Below are 27,670 nucleotides of genomic sequence, written 5' to 3'. Positions count from 1 at the left end.
GCTGTGGACCCACATGTCCCACCGATGTGGGCCCACGAGTTTGCTGTGGGGCCAGTCCCTGGAGTGGGATCCCTGCTGCCTGGCAATGCTCCATTACCTTGGGTGTTCTAGTGGTCAGGGAAGACCCTTGTGCTAACAGGCTAGAGGAAGGAATCCAATGTCACCTGCCAGCATCAGTGTCAACACAACTGAACTAGGCCACAATAATAGCTGCCACCAGTGTCTTGGTCCCTGGGTGGACGGGCCCAGCTGCCTCCTGGCTCTCTGGGATATACTCTGAGCTTAGTGAGTGAGTTTTGTCTTTTTGTTTGTTTGTTTGTTTTTACCAATAGACTATGCACTTTTCTATCTGGTGTTTTTGTGCTGGTTTCTAGGTTGGGTAAGTTTGTGTGTGGGCCCTTTAAGAGCAGGTTTTTCTTTCTCTGAAGTTCTGTAATTTTCCTGGGTATATTCCCTATTAATTTTCAAAGCCAGCAAAACCAGGTATTATGAGATATTGTCTCTTTGTGCTGGATCTAAGGGCTGGGGTGCCTAATATGGAGCTCAGATCCCCTACTCTTTCAGAAACTACTCCATACCTTTGACATCACTTCTGGCCGTGAAGTACTATGGCTAGGATGTGGTTTTTTCCCTCAGCAAGGCTGTATTTCTGCCTCGTCCACACCTGTCAGCGTTGTCCCTTTTGTGGAGGTTCTTTTTATCCATTTTCCAGATCTTTCTCAGAGGAAATTGTTCCACAGGTAGTTGTAGATTTGTTGAGTCCACGGGAGGAGATGAGCTCAGGATTCTTCTGTGCTGCCATCTTCCAAACTCTCCCTGTCGCCCTTTGGATTCCACATATAGGTGGGATCATACAGTATTTGTCTTTGTCTGACTTATTTCATTTAGCATAATCCCTTCAAGGTCCATCCATGTTGTCTCAAATGGCAAGATGGCATTCTTTTTTATGGCTGAATAATATTCTATTGTATATAAATACCACATTTTCTTTATGCATTCATCCTTTGATGGATACTTGAGAAAGTAATTCTTAACCATGAAATAGCAATTAAAAGGATGTGACCTTATTTTAAGGATGTGATGAGGGATGATTCTAAAGATTTATCTGCTATGGTATTATTTAAAGTTTTTGAAGTTGGAAACAATCTGGAAGGTTATTTAAATACATAATGAAATACTATGCAACCACAATAGAGAATGTTAAAGAAGAAAATATAGTGGTATGAAAAATGTTCATCATATAGTGTATGAGAAAATAGGAGATCAGAAACTGGTATATACAGTATGTCAATCATGTGGGAAAATGTGCATGCATGTATATACACTTTAAAAATTACTGGAAGGATATATACCAAAATATTAACAACAGTTATCGTCAATGGTAGAAATTTGTGCTTTTATGTATTTTTCAAAGTTTCTACAACGAACATTATTATTTCTTTCCTATTTTCATGTTATTTCAAATATTGCATTGTTAGTAATAGTGTGTCATCCAAGGAAAGGAGATGAGGAAGAGAAAGAGAAAGAGGAGGTAAAGGTCAGAATTTATTACTGATGAAACTAATTTGATTTCTCCTTCAGCTCCTAAAGAGAACACCAGCTTTCGCAAATGTAACTCTGGTTTTCTCAAGCTACTTCTTGTCTTATTGCTGACATTTTTGCTGCTATTTGGAATTTCATTTTCTGTCGCTTTTACCAGTAAGTATCCAACTGAATCTATAAGGAATGTCTGCCTTATATGAACAGATGGCATACATTAGATACTGATACTTAACAGTGGGTTTATCCAGAAATTTGGAAAAGAAGTCTTCTCTGGGGGGAGACATAATTAGTGGGAATCCATTGGAAATTCTGTTTTATTTGAATTTAGTTACTCTTCTATAAAAATAATGGAATCCACTCTCTTTAGAGAAATTGAGGAATATATGTGTGTGCATGTGTTTGTGTTGTAGAGTGAAATCTATAGGGCACCATTTCTACACTAGACAGTTGTGCAAGTGAGAGAGAATCTATATTTCCTTACTAGTGTTTATAAGGCCATGCCTTTTTGAGTGCACAGACATGTATTTTGGGATGAGCAGGTAGACAAGAAGGAGATGGGAAGAAATATTCCAGGAAGAGTTTCCCTGTGAAATTTCACCTTAATTATTTCTATTGTGCCCAAGACTGTGTGGAATCTAAAAGCCCATTTGGCAAATATGTGGATTTCTGCATATCTTTGGCTTTAAGAATTTCTCAAATTTTTAAAAGGTATTAAAATGAATATATATTTGGGTAGATATTTTATTCTTCCATTTTGTCATTTAATAAGCAATAATGGCTGTCTACTATATGTCAGGCACTGTGCCAGACAGAGTCTAGACAGAGCCATAGCCCTTGGTCTCAAGAAGTTCAGGGAATGGTGGTAAGTGTTCAAATGAACCAATGGTTATAACATTTTATGGTAAGTGTTGTGTAGATAAGAAGCACAGGATGCTGAGATAGGCTTCCTGAAGGAGGTGACACTTACAGCTGTGTGTACCAAGAATGACGTAGAGATGTGAGAAAGCATGGAAAAATTTGTGGAAACATAAATATAAATAACTGGAACATATGGTGCTAAGTGCACTGTGAGAAATGAAGTTGTAGGTGGGAGACATAAGTAGGGCTCAGATTATGAAGAGTGTTTTGTAGCATTCTAAAGAGTATGGATTTTTTTCCCTGAAGGCTGTTTTATTAGTATCTTCTGCTGCTTAATAAACCAATCTAAAACTTAGTGGATTAAAAGAACAACTATTTATTTAGCTCATAATTCTGTGGTTTGGCAATTTGGACTGAGCTCAAGTGGGAGGTACCTTGCTCCTGGCTGAAATCATTCATGCATATGCAGTCAGGTTCCTGTCACTCAGTTTCTAAGGAAGAGGATGTCAGCTGGAATGACATGGGCAATTCGGTCATATTTCTTCCATAGTTCATTAGGCTAGCCTGAGCTTATTCAAATGGAGACTTGTAGGCTTCCAAGAGTGACAGTGGAAATGAGCAAAGCCTCTTGAAGCCTTAGCTTTGAACTAACTAGAGTTGCTTCTGCACATTCTATTGGCCAAAGGAAGTCTTAAAGCCAGCCCACATTCAAGTGGTGGAGAAATAGACCCCACTTATTTGTTGGAAAAGCTGAGAAGTCATATTGCAAAGGAATGTGGACACATGGAGAGTTGAATATTGTGGCCACTTTTGCAATGTGTCGTAGTCATGGAGAGCCATGGAAGGATTTTAAGCAAGGAAGTGATATAATTAAATTTGACTAATAGAAATATGCTTTTGGCAGAGGTGTATAAAATGGATATTTGAGGACAAAATTGAAAGTAAAGAGAGCGGTTAGAAAGCCAATTCATTATCCAGTTGGGAAATAATGAGAACCTGATCTAAGGCTGTGGTAGTGAAGAAGGAGAAGAGGGGGTAGCTTTGAATGATAGTGAGGAGGTAGAATAAAGGAGGTAAAAAGGCTTGATGAACATTTAGATCTGAGGAATAAGGGATCAAGAGAAGTAAAGTGCAGCTCCAATATTCTGACTTGGTGAACTAAGAAATCATGAAGTTAATCAAAGAGGGAGATAATATAGGATGAATAACAGGTTTGTGATGAAAGATGGAGATTTAAGTTTTGGGCATACTGAGTTTTATATGACTCTGGAAACCTCAAATGGATGTATTTAATTGGAAACATATTTGTCTGGATCTCAGGAAAGAGGTCTGAGTTTTGGTAGTCATTTACATATGTGTAGCAGTTGAAACCATGGGGACACGTAATATCACTCAGGAGAGGATTTAGTACGAGGAAGAAGGATAAAGATGGAACTTTGGGGATTGTTACATTTTAAAAGAGATGGATGGAGAAAGAGGAGCTTTTCAAGGAGTATAAGAAGCAACAACAAGAAACATGGGGGCAAAACCAGGAAAGAGTAGTGTCCCAAGAGTTAAAAGGGAAGAGAACTAGGGTCAAGTATTACAGGAGGTCAAAGAGGAAGAAAACTAAGAAGTGGTCTAGGATATTACTGATGACCCACTGCAAGCCTGATTTTAGTGGAGTGGTGGAAGCAGAAGCCAGTATGTGGTGGGTTAAGGAGCAAATGAGGTCAGGAGGAAAGAAAGAGAAAATTCACTTTCTAGAGGGAGAGTAGGTTAGTTTTAAGTTGTGAGAGACTGGAGCGTGTTGGTGTACTAAGGAATAAGAGTCAGTTGGGATGGATAAAGGAAAGAAAGTGAAGAAAATAATGTCCTGCCCTCCTGATCAATGTTGGATTTTCTTTTTTGTGTATGTGTGAGGAAGATTGGCCCCGAACTAAGATCCATTGTGAACCTTCCTCTTTTTGCTGAGGAAGATTAGACCTGAGCTAATATTGGTGCCCATCTCCCATATATTTTGTATATATATGAGATGCTGCCACAGCATGGCATGATGAACAGTGCATGAGTCCATGCCCAGGATCTGAACCTGCAAATCTCAGGCTGCTGAAGTGGAGCATGTGAACATCCTCAGATAGAAATGTTTAACCATTTTCTCTCCATTTCCCCTCCTCCAAGGCTTAGCCTTTGCATGCATCATACATCTAGTATTGAAGGAAAATATAGGTAAGTCCCTTTAGACCCACTGTAGGGGAACTGTCCTGTTCTCTTTCAACTACTGATCTTCAGCTATTTCTGAAGAAATCTATGGTTTCAAAATCAGTAGGATTAGGATTACATTAAATGTGGGGTGATGGGAAATTTTTTCCACAGTCTGGATCCTTCTACTCAAGTAATTGAACATTTGTAGACTTTGTTTGTGTAAAGAATGCAAGAGAGTAATAATAAAGAACAAAGTCAAAACACTACCAGTAAAATGAATGGTCTTATTCTCTTTTTCAGTTTATTATCACAAATATTCTCACTGTCTTAAAGAAGAAAAGACTATAAAGGAAATCAGGTACACAACACTGGAATGTGTGAAAGAAAACTTGAAGATGGAAGGTAAAAATTAATGTGCCTATAATTCAGTTGTTGACTATACTGTGTAAGGATTCCAAATCAATATTTCCAACAAGATTCACAGGGAGATCATACTAAGAAGTTGAGTCTCAGGATCATTTTAAGCTTTAGGTGTACAAATATATAGAACTTAAAACTCTTATATGCATATCTTTAATTTGTGCAAGGAGAGTCTTAATTGTGAAAAAGGTTATGTTGCTTTTGGATTTCTTCAGCCTTCACTTCTCTCTGAACTTTTGTGCACACTTGCTCTGTTTCTCACATATCAGTTAAAGCACACTTTCTCAAGAGAGATCTAATCCATTTGTGCTTTGAGAAAACATGTGTTGTATGTGTGTAAAACGTTTATGGGAGGATGCATAAAATACTCTTACTGAGTTCTGCCTACGGAGACTAAGCTTGAAGACGTTGCAAGAGAGCGAAAGTTTTAGTTTTGTTTGATGAAGAAGATGATGATGATATGAAGATGATGATTTTAATATAGAGGTGAATTGTTTAAATTAAAAAATAGACTATTTTTAAAGAATAGTTTTATTTTTGCAGCAAAATCGAGCAGATAATAGAGTTTCCATGTCACTCCCCTCCCCGTACATACAATTTCCCCAATTATTAACATCTTACATTAGTATGGTACATTTCTTACAACTAATGAACCAATATTGATACACTATCATTAACTAATTCACAGTTTATTCAGGTTTCCTTAGTTTTTACCTAGTGTTATTTTTGTGTTCTGGGATCCCATCCAGAATACTGCATTACATTTAGCTTTCATGTCTCTTTAGGCTCCTCTTGGCTGTGGTAGTTTCTCAGATGTTCCTTGTTTTTCAAGACTTTGACAGTTTTGAGGGCTATAGGACAGGCATATTGTAGGATGTCCCTCTGGTGGAATTTGTCTGATGTTTTTCTAATGATTAGACTGGGGTTACTGGCTTTTCAGAGGAAGATCATAGACATAAAGTAGCATTTTCATCACATCATATCAACATAATTTTTGACTGTTGATGTTGACTTTGATCAACTGGCTGAGGTAGTTTGTTAGGTTTCTCCACGGTAAAGTTATTCCTTTTTCCTCCTTTCCGTACTGTACCTTTAGAGGGAAGTTGCTTTGCACAGCCCACAATTAGGGCTTGGAGAATTAAGCTCCCTTTCCTGTAGGATAGAGTATTGTATTAGTCTTCTTGGGCTGCCATAACAAAATATCACAAAGTGGGTGGCTTAAACAACAGACAATTATTTTCTCCCAGTTCTGGAGGCTGGCAGTTTAATATCAAGGTGCCGGCAGGGTTGGTTTCTATTGAGGCATCTCGGCTTCTCTCTCTGGCTTACAGATGGCCACCCTCTTGCTGTGTCCTCATATGGCCTTTCTTCTGTGCACACGCAGAGAGGTAGAAAGAGAGAGAGAGAGGGAGCTGATGTCTCTTCTTCTTATAAGGACACCAGTTCTATTGGATGACCGCCCCGTGCTTATGACCTCATTTAATCTTAATTACTTCCTAAAAGGCACTATCTACAAATACAGACACATTAGGGGTTAGGGCTTCAACATATCAATTTTGGGAGAACACATTTCAGTCCATAACATTCCACCCTCTGACCCCCCAAATTCATATTCTTCTTGCATGCAAAATACATTCACCCTGTCCCAATAGCCCCTAAATTTTTAACCCATTCCAATGTCCATTCCAATTGCAATTGGAATTCCAATTCTAATATCAAAGTCTCATCTGATTATCATCTAAATCAAGTATGGATGACACAAAGTATAATTCATCCTGAGGCAAAATTTCTTTCCATCTGTGAACCTATAAATCCAGACAAGTTATATGCTTCCAAAATTCAATGGTGGACACACATAGGATAGACATTTCCATTCCCAAAGGGAGAAATCAGAAAGAGGAAAGGGATGATATGTTCCAAACAAGTCCAAATCTAGCAAGGCAAATTTCATTAGACTTTAAGGTTTGAGAATAATCTTCTTTGGCTTGATGTTCTGCCCTCTGGGCCCGCTAGAGTGGCAGTGTCACCCCCATGGTTCTACATGGGAGCTCTGTCCCATGGCTCTGTGGGATAGCCTTGCCCCTGAGACACTGGGCAGCGGCCTCCTGGCCCACTGAAACCGAGAAGGTTGCCCCATACTCTGAAACCAAGGAGGAAACAGCCTTACCCCCTTCACCTGTGGTGAAAGTGGCAGCCCTGATGATCCTTGAATTGCCTTCAAGTCATTGTTCCCTTTTCATAAAAGATAATACATGTTTGAAGCCTATAGCTCTATTGCCCCATGCTGTAGAATAACAATACCATGCTGTAGAAAGTCCAATAACTTTCCTTCGTTCTGTCCCATTTTCTATCTCCTTTAGTCCCAGCTGACAGTATTTCTGCTGGTATGATCCTATTTCAATTCCTGGTTAAATCCATGGTAATCTCTTTATGGAGTGATTGTCCAGCCACATCCTTAGTGTTCTGTCCAGAATATATTTTCTCATTTTTTTACAATATGGCTAGGTTGAGAATTTTCCAGATCTCCAAGTTCTTGTTCTTTTTTGCTGAAAACTTCCTTCAATTTTATCTCTTTTCTCTTGCATTTTACTATAAGCAGGAAGGAGAAATCAGGCCACAACTTTGACACTTTTCTTAGAAATCTCCTCTGCTAAATATCCAAGGTTGTCACTTAAAGTTCTACCTTCCATAAAACAAGAGGAAAACATAATTCAGCATTTTTTTTGCCAGTTTATTACAAGAATTGCCTTTCCTCCAATTTCCAATAGCATGTTCCTCATTTCCACCTGAGACCTAAAGCATCTTTAACGTTATTTCCACCATCATTCTATTCATTACAATATATGTATTCTCTAAGATGATAGAACCTTTATCTACAGCTCTCTTTTCTTTCTGAGTTCTTACCAGAATCACATTTAAGATCCATATTTCTACCAACACACCTTTCCAGGCAATTTAGGCTTTTTCTAGCATCACCTCAAAACTCTTCTAGCCTTCCCATCACCCATGTTCAAAAGCCGCTTTCACATTTCTAGGTATCTGTTACAGTAGCGCCCTACTTTGTACCAAAATCTGTGTTAGTCTGCTTGTGCTGCCATGATAAAATGTCACAGACTGGGTGGCATAAACAACAGAAATCTATTTTCTTAGTTATGAAGGCTAGAAGTCCAACATACCATAAGAGTTGGTTTCTAGTGAGGCCTCTCTTCCTGGCTTATAGACGGCTACCTTCTTACTGTGTCCTCACTTAGCTTCTTCTCTGTGTGCATGGGAGGAGAGAGAGAGATTTCTGGAATCCCTTCTTTTTCTTATAAGGAGAAATCCTATTGGATTAAGGCCCTACCCTTATGACCTCATTTAACCTTAATTACCTCCTTAAAGGCTCTACCTCCAAATATAGTCACATTGAGGGTATAGCTTCAATATATGAATTTTTGGAGAACACAATTCAGTTCATAACAAGTATCTATATAATTTATTTGGAATTCTTGTGCATGTGAGATTTGTCTCTTGTACCCTATTTATTGATTTATTCAATCATTTATTTATATTTGTATGTACTCATAGATATTTATTTTATATTTTGAGTTATAATCCAATACTGTATTTATTTTGTTGCTCAAGTTATTTTACCATTACCATTGGGAGCTCTTTCAGTTGGCTCTTGTGTCTTTGTGACATACCCTCATCAATGTGTTGTTTTGTCTTTGAGCACTTCCCTATTTTCGGGGAGTACAATATGCTCTGGGCTTGTATTGTATATTTCCTGTGCCAGTCTTAGAATCAGCTACTCCTCTGTGGAGCTCTGGCTCATGTTATTGAAGAATGGTATTAGGAACCAAGATCTGGACACTAGGTATGCTTATTACTACTGGGGTGTAATTTCTTTTAGGCCCTCTCAGCTGACAGAGCAAAGAAATATATGTGAGTACTAACCTGTGAATGTTCATATGTTAATAAATATTTCTACATGCAACCATCTGTAACTACAATAAGTAAAACATCAGTTTTTACTGATGTCTTCAAACTGTAATCCACTGGCACATCCATCATTCTAGCATACTTCTTTTGATATCATTAAATGACCACTCCAACAGAGAGAATCTGGTTCCCACAATCTGCTCAGTACATTAAGTTAATTATTCAATTCCAATGAACACATATAGCAATGTCAGAATTGTCAACTCCTACCACCATGGGCAACAACTTTATCAACTAGAATATAGTGCTTATGTGCAATTTCTTTTTAACTTTCTTTCTTTTGTAACTTCTTTTATAAGTTCTTTTATAACTTTTGTAATTTTATTTTGTACTCTTATTAGACTCCATTTCCAAAGTTACTTAGGTTATCACTTTACTCCCACCCTCTTCATTGTGGCTGCTGCCTACATTTGTAATACAGTTAGATTCTCTTGTCGCAGTCTTCATTCTTTCATGGGATACCCTGACCTCCTAAATGAATTTTTAACATTTGCATACAATAGATATGTAATATTCTATGGATTTTCTGTGTTCTAGGATGAATGTGTAATGTCATGTATCCACTGTTGCAGTATCATACAGAATAGTTTCACTGCCCTAAAAATCTCCTGTGCTCCAGTCTCCTCTCCAAACTCTTGGTAACCACTGAAATTTTTATTGTCTCTATAGTTTTGCCTTTTCCAGAATATCTTATCATTGTAATCATACAGTCAGTAGCCTTTTTACATTGCCTTATTTTACTTAGCAATCTGCATTTAAAGTTTCTCCGTGTCTGTTCATGACTTGATAGCTCATTTAAAAGTCACTGAATACTATTTCCTTGTATGGATATACTGATGTTTGTTTGTCTGTCCATCTGTTGAAGGACAGCTTGATGGCTTCTAGTTTTTGAGGCTAATAAATAAAGCTACTATAAACATTTGCATACAGGGTCTAGTGGGGATGTGTTTTTAACTCAATTGGGTCAATACCTACAAGCATGATTATTAGATTATATGAGAAGACTATTTTTAGTTTTGTAAGAAACTACCAAATTGTTTTCCAAAGTGGCTGTATCATTTTGCATTCCCACTAGTAATGAATGAGAGTTCCTGTTGCTCAACATTAGCACTTCCTATTGTTAATTTTTGTATCCATTCTAATAAATGTGTAGAAGTATCTCGTTGTTTTAATTTGTAGTTCATAAATTGCAATGACATATGATGCTGAGCATCTTTCCATATGCTTGTTTACCATCTGCACATCTTCTTTGGTGTGCTGTCTATTCCCATCTTATGGCCATTTTTAATTGGTTTGTTTGTTTTCTTATTGTTGAGTTTTGAGTGTTCTCTGTATATTTTAGATACAAGTACTTTATCAGATATGTGTTTTGCAAATATTTTCTCCCAGTCTGTGGCTTGTCTTTTCATTCTCTTAATAATATCTTTCATATAGTAGAATTTTCTTTTTGAGGAGACTTTGAATTTATTCAACTTCAAGTTGGATCAGTATGTAACAATTGCAGGAGCTTAAATTTGAGATCAAGATACTAATTTCCAAAGAGACAATACAGATAGAGGTACCGGCACACATTTATAGAGTATGTTTGATTAGGTTTTTTTCCAGAGAGATATACAGATAAATATCAGATGACTCTGTATAAAGAGTATGAGTTACTTTGACGAATGAAACATCTCTATCTCAATGACTCAGATTGGCTACTAAATAAAATGGTGCATGTATCTGTGTATCAATTTCAGTCTCAGTGTTTTGTTTTGTTTTTTCACTTAAAAGTACTGGAAAATATATTTGATCAAATTCAGTTGCGTGATTTTCTTTCCTGTTTGAGGTCTGCATCACTTGCTTGTATAACATTCAAATGGGTGTACTGTTTGTTGAAATTTTCACTCCACTGAATATTTGAGTTCACATGGTCATAACATCCTAGTAACCTGATCCTTGTTTTACAGTTGGCCATGCCATTCTGAGCTGATGAAGGTAAATTTTAAAACAATAGATAAATAAGAAGCAATTACCCTTGGGTGATATAAGTACTGCTTTCAGTTACTTTAAAGTAAGCTTTTTAAAGCTGACAATAAGAACTCATTGTCTGATAAACACTACTGGAAAAATAAGAGCTCTCATTTTGAATTCTTATAAATTTATGAGGTTATATTAATGGAAGGCTCTAGTCATATGAAGCCTGCTGTAATGGAGTTGAGTCATCCTGGGGGTAACTGTATAATGATAACTCAAAGGAAATGAAATGCAGTTCTCAAATTGCTTATTTTGCAGTAAGACAACATAAAATGCAACAGTAACTTTGATAAATGTATCTTATAAATTCTGATCCTGAATTTCACAGTTAGTTGGTCTGTACAAATACAATATATTAAAGTAGGTATGTAATGTATTTGCTTTCATGAAAATAGAACAACTTTTATGTCATCACTCAGTTTATGTGATTTGGATCAAGAACTGTATTCACTTTTGTGTTTACTAATCCATTGCACCAAATTCCCCAAAACTCATGATGATGATGATGTGATATGTGCCATATGCAGAGAAAGATGACCAAATAAGCAACCTATTAAGAATGTTGGTTATCATCTTCTTCTTTTAAGGCTGAATAGTATATACCACATTTTCTTTATCCATTCACCTGTTGATGGACATTTCCAAAATAGTCAAATTCATAAAATCAAAGACTGGAATGGTGGTTACCAGGGACTGGCAGGAGGGGGAAATTAAGAGTTATTAATCAACAGGCATAAAGTTTCAGTTAAGTAAGATGGGTAAGCTCTAGAGATTTGCTGTACAGCATTTTAGCTATAGTCAACAATAATGTAACATACACTTAAAATTTGTTAAGGGGATAAATCTCATGTTAACTGTCCTTGCCACAATAAAATCAATAAATTAATAGGGATAAATCTCATGTTAACTGTTCTTGCCACAATAAAATCAATAAATTAATACATCAAGAATGTTGCTTACCAGTTGTACTTCCCTAGAGACAAGAATTATGACTGCAGATTCATCTGACAGCTATCAGGTTTTCCCAAAGAGTCTCCTTGGAAACTATAGTCCAATAATTTAGGTGGGAAAATATATATAGTTTGTTTGAAAAATAATATAACCTTTTATCACTGGGATATCCAGTGTGCCTTAGCATGTTAACAATTTTGTAAAGTTCTACATTTATCCTTTCATTTATTCATTCTGTACATATTTACAGATGCGGATGATGAGCCGGCAATGGGACATTGAACAAAACAGAAAGGTTCTTTCCCTTACAGAACTTTTCTTAAAGAGGGGGAAGAAAGTAAATATATTTTATGTGGTAATAAGTGCTGTGTTAAAAGTTAACTATTAAAAGGGGACAGCAAATGCTTGGTTATGCTATTCAATATAGAACGATTAGGGATGATTCTAAGAAAAGGAGACACTGAGCAGAGATCTGAAGGAAGTGAAGAAGCAAGTCATGAATATCTTAGGAAATGAGCCTCTCAAGCAAGGGAAGTAGATAGTGTAAAGGTCTTCTTGACAGAAACATTCTTAGAATGCGTATGAAACAGGTTGGCCAGTCAGCCAGGAACAGTGTGAATAAGAGGGGGTGAAGTCAGAAAGTTAGCAGAGATCACATGTGCTGTGGTAGACTTTGGCTTACATTGAGTGCATTTGAACGTGTGAGTGGCATAATTTCATTTTCATTTTTGAAGGACCATTCTTACTGATGAATGAAGAATAGATTTTAGCAGAGAAAAGGTAGAAACTTGGAGACAAATAAGAAATCTGTTGCAATAATATAGTGAGAAATAATGATGGCTAGAAACTGGACAATGGTGGATGATATGGTGGGATTCTGTATATAATTTGTAGGTATAGCCAATAAGAAAGTTGTTGGTAGATTGGATATGAAGTGTGCAAGAAAGATTCCTTGGCCTGAGAAACTGGAAAAATGTATTGCCAATTGTGAAGAAAAGGAAGACAAAGGAAAGGGCATAAGTTTTTTAATTTGTGAGACATCAAATGTTCTCTTTGGAAAATATAAAATCAGAGCTGCTTACTACGTTTAAGGGGGAATGTTGGGAAGTTGTTGGGCATAAGAATCTGTAGATTAGAGTATGCAAAGCTAAAGACTAGATTAGATCACTTGAAGAGTGACAGTGAAAGTAGACAGTGAAAAGTCCACTATTTGAGTTCATGGAGATAAGGAGCAACTTATAAAGAATATTAAGGGGTAAGAGCCACACAAATAGAACTTGAAGTAAAAGAGAATGACATACTGAAGGCCAAGGGAGGAAAATGTCTCAAGAAGAATTGAGTCATCTGAGTCAATTTATCTCAATAACGAACTCAAGTTGCATGTGGAAGAGAATTGAAAAAAGGATTTGGCAATTAGGACATCTTCAGTGACTTTGGGTAGAGCCATTTTGGTGGAGTTCAGGGTTTGAAAGCCTGACTAGAGAGGGCTTAATAGATGGTGGAAAGAAAATAACCGAAGAGGGTGAGAAAACTACTTTCAGTTAGAGCAAAGAGACGAAGATTGCTGATAACAGACTGTGGGCTTCTGAGGGCAGAGTGGGATGTTGGTTTAGAAATGAGCAGATTTAAAGTACTTGAATTGCCAAGTTTACACACTAAGTGGATTTTCTTATATGACGGCCTGTACTGTTACAGCATTCTGGTCTTATTACCTGGATTCTACCTCCATATATCACACATACAGTACAAATGTTTAACTGGTAAGGTTGTATGAGAATTGCACTAATTACTAACTTGTTTTAGAATAGCGCTTTTTGGTAATTATTTTTATCTCAACTGACTAGTAACTCAGAAAAAAATCAGTTATTTATTTATGTAGTTATTTTTTATTGCGTTATATTTGTCATACAACATTGTGTAAGTTCAAGGTGCACAACGTATTGATTTTATACATTTACATTGCAATATGGTTGTCATAGTAGCATTCGCTAATACCTCTATTGTATCACATAATTATCATTTCTTCTAGTGTCGGAAATACTTCAAATCTAGTCTCTTTGCAGTTTACTGTTTACAGTGCAGTTTTGTTGTCTGTAATCACTGTACTGTGTATCAGATCTCCAGGACTTATTTATTTACTAATTGCACCTATGTCCCCTTAAACATCTCTCTCATTGCCACACCCCCTGGCCCCTGGTAACCACCATTTTACCCTCTGCTTTTATGATTTCATTTTTTTAAGATTCTACAAGTAAGAGATATATCATATAGTATTTGTCTTTCTCTATCTGACTTATCTCACTTAGCATAATGTCCTCAAGGTCCATGAATGTCATTTCAAATGGTGGAATTTCCTTTTGTTCTCATGACTGAATAATATTCCATTGCAGAAATATACCACATCTTCTTTATCTGTTTATCCGTTAATGGATACTTAGGTTGTTTCCTTATCTTGGATATTGTGAATAATACTGCGGTGAACAAGGGAGTGCAGATATCTTTTCAATATGCTGTTTTCATTTCCTTCAGATATACCCTGAAGTGGGATTGCTGGATTGTATGGTAGTTCTATTTTTAATTTTTTGAGGAACTTCCGCACTGTTCTTCTAGGGGCTGAACCTGTTTACAATCCCACCAACAATGCACAAGGGTTCCCTTTCTTCGTATACTCGCCAACATTTATCTCTTGTCTTCTTAATGATTGCTCTTCTTAAAAGTGTGAGGTGATATCTCACAGTGGCTTTGATTTGCAATTCCTTGATGATTAGTAACGTTGACCACATTTTCATGTACTTGTTGGCCATGCGGACATTTTCTTTGGAAAAAAGTCTATTTGGTTCCTCTGCCCATTTTAAGATCAGATTTTTTGTTTGCTATTGAGTTATATGAGTTCTTTATAAATTTTAGATATTAACCCCTTATCTGATACATGGTTTGCAAAAATTGTCTCCCAATCTGTAGGTTACTTTTTCATTTTGTTGATTGTTTCTTTTGCTGTGCAGAAGCTTTTAAGTTTGATGTGGTCCCACTTGTTGATTTTTTTCTTTTGTTGTTTGTGTTTTGGTGTCATATCCAAAAAAATCATTGCCAAGAACAATGTCGAGGAGCTTCTTCCCTGTGTTTTGTTCTAGGAATTTTATGGTCTTATGTTTAAGTCTTTGATCCGTTTCTAGTTAATTTTTGTGAGTGCTATAAGATAGTGGTCCAATTTCATTTTTCTCCATGTGGTTATCCAGTTTCCCCAACATTATTTGTTGAAGAGACTATTTTTTCCTCAGTGGATGTTTCCAGCTCCCTTATCAAATTTTAGTTGATTGTAGTTTCTCTATTCTGTTCCATTAGTCTATGTGTGTATTTTTATGGTAGTATCACACTTTTTAATAACTATAACTTTGGAGTATAGTTTTAAATCAGGAAGTGTCATGCCTCCAGTTTTGTTCTTTCTCATGATTGCTTTGGCTATTCAGGATCTTCTGTGGTTCCACATAAATTTTAGGATTTTTTTCAATTTCTGTGAAAAATGCTATTGGAATTTGATAGTGATTGCATTGAATCTATAGATGGTTTTTGGTAGCATGGACTTTTTAACAATATTAACTCTTCCAATCCATGAACATTGATGTCATGCCATGTGTTTGTGTCTTTTTCTATTTCTGTTATCAAAGTATTGTAGTTTTCTTTGAATAGATCTTTCACTTCCTTGGTTAAATTTGTTCCTAGGTATTTTATTGTTTTTGATGCTATTGTGAATGGGATAGTTTTCTTTATTTCTTTTTCAGGTGTTTCTTTGTTGGTGTATAGAAAAGCAACTGATTTCTGTGTATTGATTTTATATCCTGCAACTTGACTGAATTCATTGATTAGATCCAACAGTTTTTAAGTTGAATCTTAGGGATTTTCAATATATGAGATCGTATCATTTGCTATAGCAATAATTTTACTTCTTCCTTTCCAATTTAGATGACTTTTATTTCTTTATCTTACTGATCGCTCTGGCTAGGACTTCCAGTACTGTGTTGAATAAGAGTGGTGAGAGTGGGCACCCTTGTCTTGTTTCTGATCTTTGAGGAAAAGATTTCAATTTTTTTCATTGCTTATAATGTTAGCTGTGGGTTTGTTGTATATGGTCTTTGTTATGTTGAGGTATGTTCCTTCTATAATCAATCTTTTGAGGGTTTTTATCGTGAAAGGATGTTGTATTTTGTAAAATGCTCTTTCTGCATGTATTGGAATGATCATAAGATTTTTATCCTTCATTTTGTTAATGTGGTGTGTCACATTTATTGATTTGCATATGTTGAACCATCCTTGCATCTCAGGGATAAATACACCTTGATCATGATGTATGAATATTTAATGAGCTATTTAATTCAGTTTGCTAATATTTTGTTGAGAATTTTTACATCTATATTCTTCAGGTATATTGGGCTGTTTTTTTCTTTTCTTGTAACACCATTTTCTGTCTTTAGTATCAAGGTAATGCTGGCCTTGTAAAATGAGTTTGGGAAGGAATAGTGTTAATTCTTTTTAAAATATTTGGTAGAATTCTCCAGTGAAACCATCTGCTACTGGGCTTTTCTGTGTTTGATTACTGATTCAATCTTCTTACTGGTTATTTTTATGTTCAGGTTTTCTATTTACTCATGATTCAGTCTTGGTAGGTTGTATGTTTCTAGGAATTTATCTATTTCTACTAGGTTGAATTCTACTAGGCTTGATTCTTCTTAATCCATCTAGCTTTGTGTCAGTGTCTATATATTTGATAAAGCAGATACCTCTTCTAGTCTTTATAGACTGTTTTTGTCAGGGAAATACTTTCTATTGCTGCTTCCTGGATCTTGGGGCTGCTTCTGGGATTGTAGTCAAGCAGGATGATCTGGATCACATGGCTACTGCTGGGTCTGCAGCTAAGTCCCTGGTTGGCATGCTTGTTCCTGGAAGCAAATTCAGGCATAGTTCCTGCTGGATCTCCAAGTGGATAGGACTGCCTCAGGATCACAATTCCATGGGTCTGGATCCAGGTCAAGGGGCTGCTTATGGGTCTGCATTTGTGTGTGCATACAGCGAGCCTGTGGTGTGGAGGGGTGTGATTCCTACTGGGCTTTTGGGTGGGCTCCCACTGTGTCCATGAGCAGTTCCCTGAGTGGGCAAGACTGCCTCTGGGACTGTGGTAGAGCAGGGCAGGAGCCAGGACATAGGTTTGTTTCATTGTCCACAGTCAGGTACATTGTTGTTGGGCCTACTACCAGGGGCATGGATGAGTATAGCTCCTGCTGAGACCCTAGGGAGGCAGGACTGCCTCTAGGACCACTGTAGAGTGGCTCTGGAGATGGGTTACAGGGCTGCTCCTGGATCAGCAGCCAGGTCCATGGTCAGCAGGCTTGTTATTAGGGGGTACAGTAGGGCATGGCATCTCCCAGGTCCCTTGGAGGATGAATGGTGGCAGGACCACAGACAAATGAGACTGGAGCCAACTCCACAGAGTTACAGGGCTGCTTCTGGGTCTGCAGCCCAGACCATGATTGGCATGTCTGCCACTAAGGTACAGCCCCACTCTCAAAGCAGGCCTCCTTGGTCTTGAGCTCCACTGGCAGTTAACAACCTCCTATCTAGATCCCAAGACACCCACAAAGGTGTTTTTGTCCATGGATGACTGCCAAATTGTTGTTTCTGTGAGGAAGGAGAGGGCTGGGACTTCCTATTCTGCTGTCTACTGATGTTACCTGCATGTTGCCTTTTTTAGCCACACCTACTTCCCTCTTGACCCTTCCAGAATGGCTGTATTGTTTTTCAGTAATGTTTGGGTGATTCGTTTGCTCTACATCCTTACCAGTATTTGCTGTTGTTATTATTTTTTATTTTAGCCATCTAATAGATGTGTAGTGATATCTCACTGTGGTTTTAATTTGCTTGTCCCTAATTGCTAATGGTGCTGAACTTCTTTGCGAATTCCAGTGGAGGAGAGTGTGGGCACCAGCTTTCAGAGATAGGTAAATTAAAAGCCAGACCCTCAAGCAGCAGCTAGAAAAATCAGAGTGCTGGATGTGTAGTCCAACTCCTTCCAGGGTAAAGCTGGAATCTTGGTTATTTTCACTGGAGCAAGCCAGGAGGAGGAGCCATGGGAAATGTCCAATGGCCCATTCAAGCTTCCAGGGGACTAGTAATTGCCTGCCCTTTCAGCTCCCAGGTGTAGCATAGTTAAAAGCCAGCCACTAGGGCTAGCAGCTGGAAAAGTCAGGAAATTAGATGGGTAATCGCATCCCTACCAGGGAGAAACTGGCAGCTGGGCTTTATTGCCTTGCTTGTTCTGTGCCGAGCCAGGGGAAAGAAGAGAAGGAAGGGTCTACTATTCCTATTTTTCTGAGTTTTTATCATGAATGGGTGTTGAATTTTGTTAATTTTTTTTGCATTAATTACTATGGTCATGTGAATTTTCTTCTTTAGTTTGTTCATTTTGTTAATTACAATGATTGATTTTTGAATATGGAAACAGGCTTGCTTCCCTGGAATAAATACCACTTGGTCATGGTATATAATTCTTTGTATATATTACTGAATTGTATTTGCTAATTGTAAGGTTTGTTTTGTTTTGCTGAGGAAGATTAGCCCTGAGCTAACATCTGTTGCCAAACTTCCTCCTTTTATTTTTGCTTGAGGAAGATTAGTGCTGACCTAAAATCTGTGCCAATCTTCCTCTACTTTATATGTGGGTCACTGCCACACTGTGGCTGACCAGTGGCATAGGTCCACACCTGGGATCCAAACCTGTGAATCCCGGGCTGCTGAATCAGAATGCACCAAACTTAATGACCACGCCAGGGGGCTAGCCCCAAGGATTTTTAAATCTATTTTAATGAGGCATATTGGTCTGTTTTTTCCTCTTTTTTTGATACTTTTGCCCCCCAGTTTTGATCTCAGGTAATACTAGCTTCATAAAATGAATTGAAAAGTGTTTCTCTTCTATTTTCTAAAAGAGATTGTGCAAAATTGGTGTTACTTCAAATAATCTCTTGGTAGAATGCCCTGAGCTTGGAGATTCCTTTTTTTTTGGAGTTTTAAAATTATAAATTGTGTTCCTTAATAGTTATAGGGATATTCAAATTGTGTATTTCATATCGGGTGAACTGTGATACTTTGTGTCTTTTTGAGGACGTAGTTCATTTTGTCTAAGTTGTCAAATTTGTGTGTACAGCTGTTTTTAGTATTCCTGATTATCCTTTTGACATCTGTAGGGTCTGTAGTGATGCTCTCTGTTTAATTCCTCACACTAGTAATTTGTGTCATCTTTTTGTTTTTTTGTCAGTTTTATGAGAGATTTGTCAATTTTATTGATCTTTTCAAAGAACCAGTTCTTTGTTTCATTGATTTACTCTATTGTTTTTCTGTTTTCAAGTTCTTGATTTCTGCACTTATATTTATCTCTTTCTTTCTGCTTGCTTTAGGTTTATTTTGTTCTTATTTTTCTAGGTTCTTAAAGTGGGAGATGACATTATTGACTTGGGACTTTCTCCTTTTTTCTAATGTATGCATTTAGTGCTATAAATTGCTGTGTTAACATTGCATTGACTGTGTCCTACAAATTTTCATATGCTGTATTTTCATTTTCTTTCAGTTCATTGTATTTTTAAATTTCTCTTGAGACTTCTTTGATCGGTGGATTATTTAGAAGTGTGTAGCTTAATTTCCATGTTTTAGGAGATTTTTCTCTTTCTTTCTTTTACTGATTTTTAGTTTGATTCAATTGTGGTCAGAGAACACTCTTTGTATGATTTAAATTGTTTTAAATTTGTTGGAGTTTGCTTTATGGCCCAGGATATGATCTATCTTGGTGTGTGTGCCATGGACACTTGAAAAGAATGGGTATTCTGTTGTTGTTGGAAGGAGTGTTCTATAAATGTGGATTAGATATTGTTGTATGATGATGTTGTTGAGTTTTTCTATGTTGTTGCTAATTTTCTAATTGTTCCATCATCTGTTAGAGAGGGGTGTTGATGACTCCAACTGTAATTGTGGATTTGTCTATTTCTCCTTCCAGTTATATCAATTTTTGCTTCACATATTTTGCAAATTTGAGGTTTGTGTATACTCATTTAGGATTACAGATCTTCCTTAACTTATAATGGGGTTATGTTCCAATAAACCTATTGTTAAGTTGAAATTATCATAAGTCAAAAATGCATTTAATACATCTAACCTACCAAACACATAGCTTAGCCTAGCCTACCTTAAATATGTTCAGAACACTTACATTAGCCTACAGTTGGGCAAAAATTATCTAACACAAAGACTATTTTATAATAAAGTGTTGGCTATCTCATGTGATTTATTGACTACTGTACTGAAAGTGAGAAACAGAATGGTTGTATGGGTACAAAATGGTCATAAGTTTGTTGGGTGTTTACCCTCATGATCACGTGGCTGAGTGGGAGCTGCAGCTAGCTGCCACTGCCCAGCATCAGAACAGAGTATTGTATCACATGTCACCAGCTGGGGAAAAGACCAAAATTCAAAATTTGAAGCATAATTCCTACCAAATGCATATCATTTTCACACCATCATAAAGTTGAAAAATTATACATCAAACCATAGTGAATTGGGGTACATCTGTACTATGTGAGGCTCTATTTACTTATAAATTTTTATTATTTCAAAGGACTTTATTTTTCAGAGAAGTTTTAGGTGCACAGCAAAATTAAGCAGCAGTTAGAGAGATTCCCATATAATGCCTGCCCCTACACATGCATAGCCTCTCCCATTATCAACATCCCCATCAGAGTGGTACATTTGTTAAAAACCCAATTAACCTATATTGACACATCATTATCACCCAAAGTCCATAGTTTACATTAGGGCTCACTCTTGGTATTATACGTTATATGGGTTTGGACAATTGTGTAATGACATGTGTCCACCATTATAGCATCGTATAGAGGAGTTTTGCTGCCCTAAAAATGCTCTGTGCTTCACTGAGTCATTCCTTCCTCCCCACTAAGCTCTGGAAACCACTGATCTTTTTATTGTCTCTATAGTTTTGCCTTTTCCAGAATGTCGTTTAGTTGGAATCATACTGTATGTAGGCTTTTCAATTTGGTTTCTTTCATTCAGCAATATAGATTTAAGTTTCCTCCATGCCTTTTGGTGGCTTGATAGCTCATTTCTTCTTAGTGCTGAATAATATTCCATTGTCTGTATATACCACACTTTATCTGTTCACGTACTGAAGGACATCTTGGCTGCTTCCAAGTTTTGACAATTATGAATAAAGCTGCTGTAAACATCCCTGTTCAGGTTTTTGTGTGGACATAAGTTTTCAACTCCTTTGGGTAAATACCCAGAAGTGTAAATATTGGGTTATATGGTAAAAGTATTTTAGTCTTGTAAGAAACCGCCAAACTGTCTTCCAAAGTGCCTTACTATTTTGCATTCCCACCAGCAATGAGTGAGAGTTCTCATTGCTCCACATCCTCACCAGCATTTGGTGTCAGTGTTCCAGACTTTTGTTCATTCTAATAGGCATGCAGCGGTATTTCATTGTTGTTTTAATTTACATTTCCCTGATGACATGAGATGTGGAGCATATTCATATGCTTGTTTGCTATCTGTATGTCTTCTTTGGTGAAGTATCTGTTAAGATCTTTGGCTCACTTTTAATCAGGTTGTTGGTTTTCTTATTGTTGTTTTAAGAATATTTTGTATGTTTTGAATAACAGTCCTTGTGCAGATGTGTCTTTTGCAAATATTTTTTTCTAGCCTGTGGCTTGTCATTTCATTGTCTTGACAGTGTCTCTCACAAAGCAAAACTTTTTAATTTTAATGAAGTCCATATTATCAGTTCTTCCTTTCATAGATTATGCCTTTGGTGTTATATCTATAAAGCCATTACCAACCCAAGGTCAACTAGATTTTCTGCTGTGTCATCTTCTAGGGGTTTTATAGTTTTGCATTTTAAATTTAGGTCCATGATCCACTTTCAGTTAGTTTTTTTGAAGGGTGTATGATTTGTGTCTAGATTCTTTTTTTTTTTTTTGTAAGTGTATGTCCAGTTGTTCCAGCACTGTTTGTTGAAAGACTGTTTTCTATTATATTGCCTTTGTACCTTTATCAAAGGTCAGTTGGCCATATTTATGTCATTCTATCTCTGGGATCTCTATTTTATTCCTTTGATCTATTTTTCTGTTCTTTTGTCAATACCATGCTCTCTTGATTATTGTAGATTTATAGTAAGTCTTAAAGTTGAGTAGTCTCAGCCCTCCCACTTTGTTCTCCTTCAATATTGTTTTGGCTATTCTGGATATTTTGCTCCACTGTATAAACTTTAGACTCAGTTTGCAGATATTCACAAAGTAAGTTTCTGGTATTTAAAACACTGGTTTCTGTGTCTTCTCAGTTCTGCTGTTGAGCCCATCCACTAAACTTTTTATTTTGGTTTTTATGTATTTCAATTATAAAATTCCATTTGGTTCATTTTTTTTTTGAGGAATATTATCCTTGAGCTAACATCTGTGCCCATCTTCCTCTGTTTTATATGTGGGACACCTGCCACAGCATGGCTTGATAAGCAATGTGTAGATCCACACCCAGGATCCAAACTGGTGAACCCCAGGCTGCTGAAGCAGAGCTCATGAATTTAACTGCTACACCACAGGGCTGGCCCCCATTTGGGTCTTTATTGTATCTTATTTTGTTTGCTAAGAATTTCTGTTTCCTTGTTGAGGCTTTCTATTTTTTTGTTTGGTTCAAACACGTTTGTACTTTCTTGTTGAAGCATCTTTGTTATGGTTTTGAAAAAATCTTTGTCAGATAATTCTAATATTTCTTTTATATTAGTGTTGGCATGTATTTATTGTTTTTAAATTAATTTTGAGAACTTTTTCTTGGTATGATGAGTGATTTTCTGTTGAAAGCTGAATATTTTCATATTTTATTGTAAGATCTGGATCTTATATAAACCTTCTGTTTTTGTTGGCTTTTCCTAACACCATTCTGGCAAGAAAAAGGGGGCTCTGCCTTGTTACTGCCTGATATAGGTAGACTTTACCTCCTTGACAGCTGGTGGACAGGGGCTCCTGGTCACCTCTGGGCGAAGATGGAAGTTCTGGTTTCCATGTGATCTCCCTTGGACTTAATTTTAATAATACACACACTTTAAAAATTACTTTTCTTATATTGTACCTATAGGGCCTTCTTTCAAGACGGAGCAAGTCTGGAGCTGCTGCCCAAAGAGCTGGATTTCATTTAGATCCCACTGCTACTTTGTTTCTGCTAACAACAGAAACTGGAGTGAGAGTGAGAAGCACTGCTCAGAAATGAATGCGCACCTGCTGGTGATCACCACCAAGGAAGAGGAGGTACTTTCGAATCGATAATGGAGTCGGGAGTCCTGTCTGGGTTTCGTAACCTCTCTTGTCTCAGGAGGAAGTTTTCATGGTTTTAGGGTATTGGTGCTGTTGCAGAAGGCTTTCAATAAAATAGAGAGGAAAGGCTACCTAAGTCTATACCTTCCACAGCTTCTTCCTGCTTCCATAAAAATAACCTCCCGCCAAATAAATTGGGGCATTTAAAATATATTACGTGAGGTTTGAGTGGAAGGGTGAAAATATTTCCATCTGAAATATCAGTTTACTATTTTTCAAATTGTTATAAATTATTTTAAAATGTGAATGTGTTATAAATTATTAAGTATTTACAAGAGAAGGGGTATTACATCAAATAGGGACATAAAGTTCAATCATGAAGATTCACAATCAACAACCAGAAATACAGTTAAAGAATCTCCAAAGTTATGAAAGGAAAATGATTTAATCTGCAAAAATTTTCTTATGTGTAACTTTGAAGAATACCATCTCTTAGTGAAGATAAGAGAGGAAGTGAGTCTGAGATGACAATTCATTATGAATATGGAGAGAAATGACTCCCATATGTATTGATCTTGCTATATTCTGAATGTCTGTATCCCCTCCAAATTCATATGTTGAAATCCTAACCCCCAAAGGTGATAGTATTAGGAAGTAGGGCCTTTGGGAAGTGCTTAGGTCATGAGGGGGGAACCCTCATGAATGGGATTAGTGTTCTTATAAAAGAGACCCCATACAGCTACCTTGCGCCTTCTACCATGTGAGGACACAGGGAGAATGCACCATCTGTGAACCAAGAGGAGAACCTTCACCCGAACCTGCTAGTACCCTGATCTGGGATTTACATCCTCAAGAACTGGGAGAAATAGATTTCTGTTGTTTATAAGCTACCAAGTCTGTGGCATTTTGTTATAGCAAACTAACAGACTAAGACAAACATCATGCTCACAGGTGATGTCTTTTATCCTGTGCTGCTCAGCCAGAGAAGACCTAGGTTCCTGGGCATGGCTCCCATGTAGCTCTTCTTCGATCCTCTCCTTTTCTTCTCCCTAAGAACATGAAGAACTCAATTCTACCTGAATACTCTAAAGGCTATAACTCTTTTCTTTTCTTCCCACAGGATTTTATCACCCAGAAACTACCTGTGAAAAATGTTTATTATATAGGGCTGTCAGACCCAAAGGGGAAAAGACAATGGCAATGGGTTGATCAGGCACCATACAACAAGAGTATAACGTGAGTATAGAGTTAGATAAAGGAATCCTCAGTCCTGGCTCATGCAGGGATTTTAGGGTGCTCCAACTAGGAGCTATTGAAATAAAATAGCTCACTCTTCTTTTAACTCTTGGGTACTAGGTTAAATAATTGCACTTATTATCTCGTTTAATCATCATAAGAACTCTGAGGCACATAGTATTATTTTTTCTACTGTAGAGATGAAACTCAATTTAGAGTTTGATAACTCAGCAAAGTTTATCCAGTGGCAACAATGGTCCTCAGATGCAGGTCTATTTGACACCAAAGTCTGTGCTATTAACCACTGCCTTTCTATCTCTAAATATAAGGAAAATTCATGTGAGTTAAGATGATAACCAGTTATTAAGATTAATATCTCATAAAGCAAATAAGCTAAATTCTGATACTTATATCATCATATTTATGTAGGTCTTTAAAAACTTTTAAGTACATTAGTACATGTTAGTACATTACCATCTTTGATCCTTATATCAACTGTGTGAAATATATGGGGATATTACTCCTGTCTCTGTTTTTTAGTTATGAAAAGTGAGAATTAGGGAAATTAAATTACTTTCCCAAGATAACAGTGATAGTAGCAGATTCAGAGATTTTAACTAGTTCTTCAGACTCCAAAAGCAGTGCATAAAAAAAGAAACAAAATTCATTCGTACTTGAGACCAGGATGAAATCTTTACATCATTTTAAGGGAGCATATGGACTGACAGTGTTCTGGAAACAGGACATAAATATGCACAAATAGAAGAGAGCCTCTGGGATCTGCTGGGAAAATGTTTAATGCAATAAAATGTCACAATACTGTGTGACATAAGCACAATTTTCAAGGGAGATGGCAGAGATACAGATGGAGGAAAAACTTCAGGAAAAGTGGAGAAAGAATGATTTGGGCATACCTGACTTTGACTTCCATACAGTTCAACCCCAGCCCCCTCCCTTGCTGTCTCTAACCCTTTTCAAAGCACTGTTTTGACAAACATCCTCATCATTTCTCCCTTTCAGATTCTGGCACCCAGGTGAACCCAGTAATCCTAGTGAGCGTTGTGTTATCCTAAATTATGCATCAAAACAATGGGGCTGGAACGATGTCTATTGTCGTGGAGCTCAGACTTCAGTTTGCAAGATGACGAAGATCTACATATGAAAGGAACATTCTTCATGAGCAAGTGGTTCTGTTGGTGTCCACTATTATAGAGATAGCTAATTTGTTCTTTTTATTCATGTGTGAGTCTTGTAAAAGAGATCTCCTTTTCAATTTTTCAGTAGCCTGTCATCTATTCTACTTATAGAATCAGTGCACAGATTCAATCATTTAATCTTTCATGAAATGAACATACATTGAACATTTTCCATGTGTAGAGACTATACTGGAAAGCCCTGTTGCAGACAAATGAAGGGAGTGTGAGCCTCCTTTCCTAATTTTGTCTGATTGCTAAAGGCTTAGATACTGATATAATTATATGATGTGATTCCTCCATCTGTCTGAATTTTTCTCTTTATGGGTTAGTCAAAAGCAAAATAATCCCAACCGTTACTTTACATTTCTCTCAGACAGATTAATTACCTTTAACTGAAAGCGTATAATGTAGCAGTTGGAATATAATACACATCCATGGAAGACAAGTTCTAGCTTTGGCCCAGTGGATTCTTTGGGCTTCTCAGCATTCTCTGTTCAGTCTTGGCCTGTCGTTTAACATCAGGGTAGGCAAAGGGAAATCAGAGATTGAGCATTAGAGATTTAGAATTAGAGAATTAGAATTAGAAATTATTACTAGTCAGTTGACATAGCTTTATGTTCATCAGGTATTCTGGTAATTTTTCCTTTGCTTCATTCAGTTTATAGTTTCTATGTGTGGGTTGCCACTCAAATGGCCCTTGACTTATTTGCATTTCCATTTTTACTAAAGTTCTTACAGATCATTTTCTTTCTACTACAGTATAAAATATGCCATATTTACAATAAAGTCTGTAATTCATTGCCTTAGTGTGATAATTATAATTGATTATGATAAAGCTGCTTCTCACCATGGCTATCTATTGAGACCTGGGATTGGGCCCTGATTATCTTGATGTAACTGAGTAATTGCATTTTTCACTTGTTTCCTGACTATATCTAAAGCCGAATTATTTTTATACAGATCTGATCTTATCTACTACATGTAGAATTTATCAGTTTACTTCCCAGAGAACAACTTACGTAATAAATCTGGGAGAATTCTGGGGGAACTTTATTTAGAATGAACTTTGCCCACTATTATTTCAACAATATGGGGATGGAATGAAGGAAGGGCAGAAAAAGCCACTTCACTACATGCCTTTGATTTTCAGAATAGACGGTGTGCTTGAACTGCAGCAAAATGGAGAATGGTGATATTAGTCAGTACTGGAACTTTTCTCTTCCCTTACATTTTATGAATATGATTCGGAACTTATTTTCTTTAAGTTTCCCCAGAGCACCATTAAATCAAGGTTGTGTGAAACAGATTTTATGTATTTTTTGTTTAAAGAGTAAAATAAAATGACGAAGTATCCAACTAACTCCAATTTATAAAAAGAATTGTGAAAAATAATAAAATTGTTTCAAGTCATTAAGTTTTGAGGTGGCTTATTATTCAGCAATGTATAACTGGAACACTTTTGAATTACATTACAGTTTTGAACCAAGATTCTACAAAATAATGAAAGATGCTCAATCACATTGCTGTCTCTAAAAAAATTAGTAATAATTTTAAAATGAGAGTATGTTAATTTTACCATCAGTGAGTAAAATGCAGAATTAAAGTGTTCATTTTTTATATCATTTAATTCCTATTCTTATATAGTGGGTATATTATATTACATCATAGGTATGTGGTTTTTAAATAAATAAGTGTTCAAAATTAAGTATGTGTATACTTAATGTTTTTCCTACTATTAAGGATATGTAATCAAAAATTGTTTTGAGATCACTATTCTAGAAGATGGGTCTTAAAATGCTTGATGAAAGTTTAGGTAAATGTTCTATTTAAGTTAAAAGAAAAAGACAGGCTACATACAGAAATATTTGAAGAAAGTATGTTTGTGTGTTGGTTTATTTGGCAGATATAGTTAAGTCTACAAATGAAATATGT

At 36.6% G+C, this 27,670-nt stretch overlaps 1 protein-coding gene across 2 annotated transcripts in view; it reads left to right on the top strand.

The window, feature by feature from the left end:
- Window positions 1-27,102, top strand: part of LOC106837442 (C-type lectin domain family 4 member A) — a 51,149-nt gene extending 24,047 nt beyond the window's left edge. For both annotated transcript variants that reach the window (XM_070494589.1, XM_044756186.2), the window contains 5 exons: window positions 1,582-1,698; window positions 4,885-4,986; window positions 23,131-23,300; window positions 24,427-24,542; window positions 25,563-27,102. In XM_070494589.1, coding sequence (XP_070350690.1) covers window positions 1,582-1,698; window positions 4,885-4,986; window positions 23,131-23,300; window positions 24,427-24,542; window positions 25,563-25,704 — 647 coding nt within the window. In that variant the 3' untranslated portion in view covers window positions 25,705-27,102. The remainder of the gene's footprint in view (window positions 1-1,581; window positions 1,699-4,884; window positions 4,987-23,130; window positions 23,301-24,426; window positions 24,543-25,562) is intronic.
- The last annotated feature ends 568 nt before the right edge of the window (window positions 27,103-27,670 follow it).

This window comes from Equus asinus, chromosome 22 (assembly GCF_041296235.1).
Source record: "Equus asinus isolate D_3611 breed Donkey chromosome 22, EquAss-T2T_v2, whole genome shotgun sequence".
NCBI lineage: Eukaryota > Metazoa > Chordata > Mammalia > Perissodactyla > Equidae > Equus > Equus asinus.
Note: the sequence above shows the minus strand (reverse complement) of the source record. Positions and strands in the feature narration are given on the sequence as shown.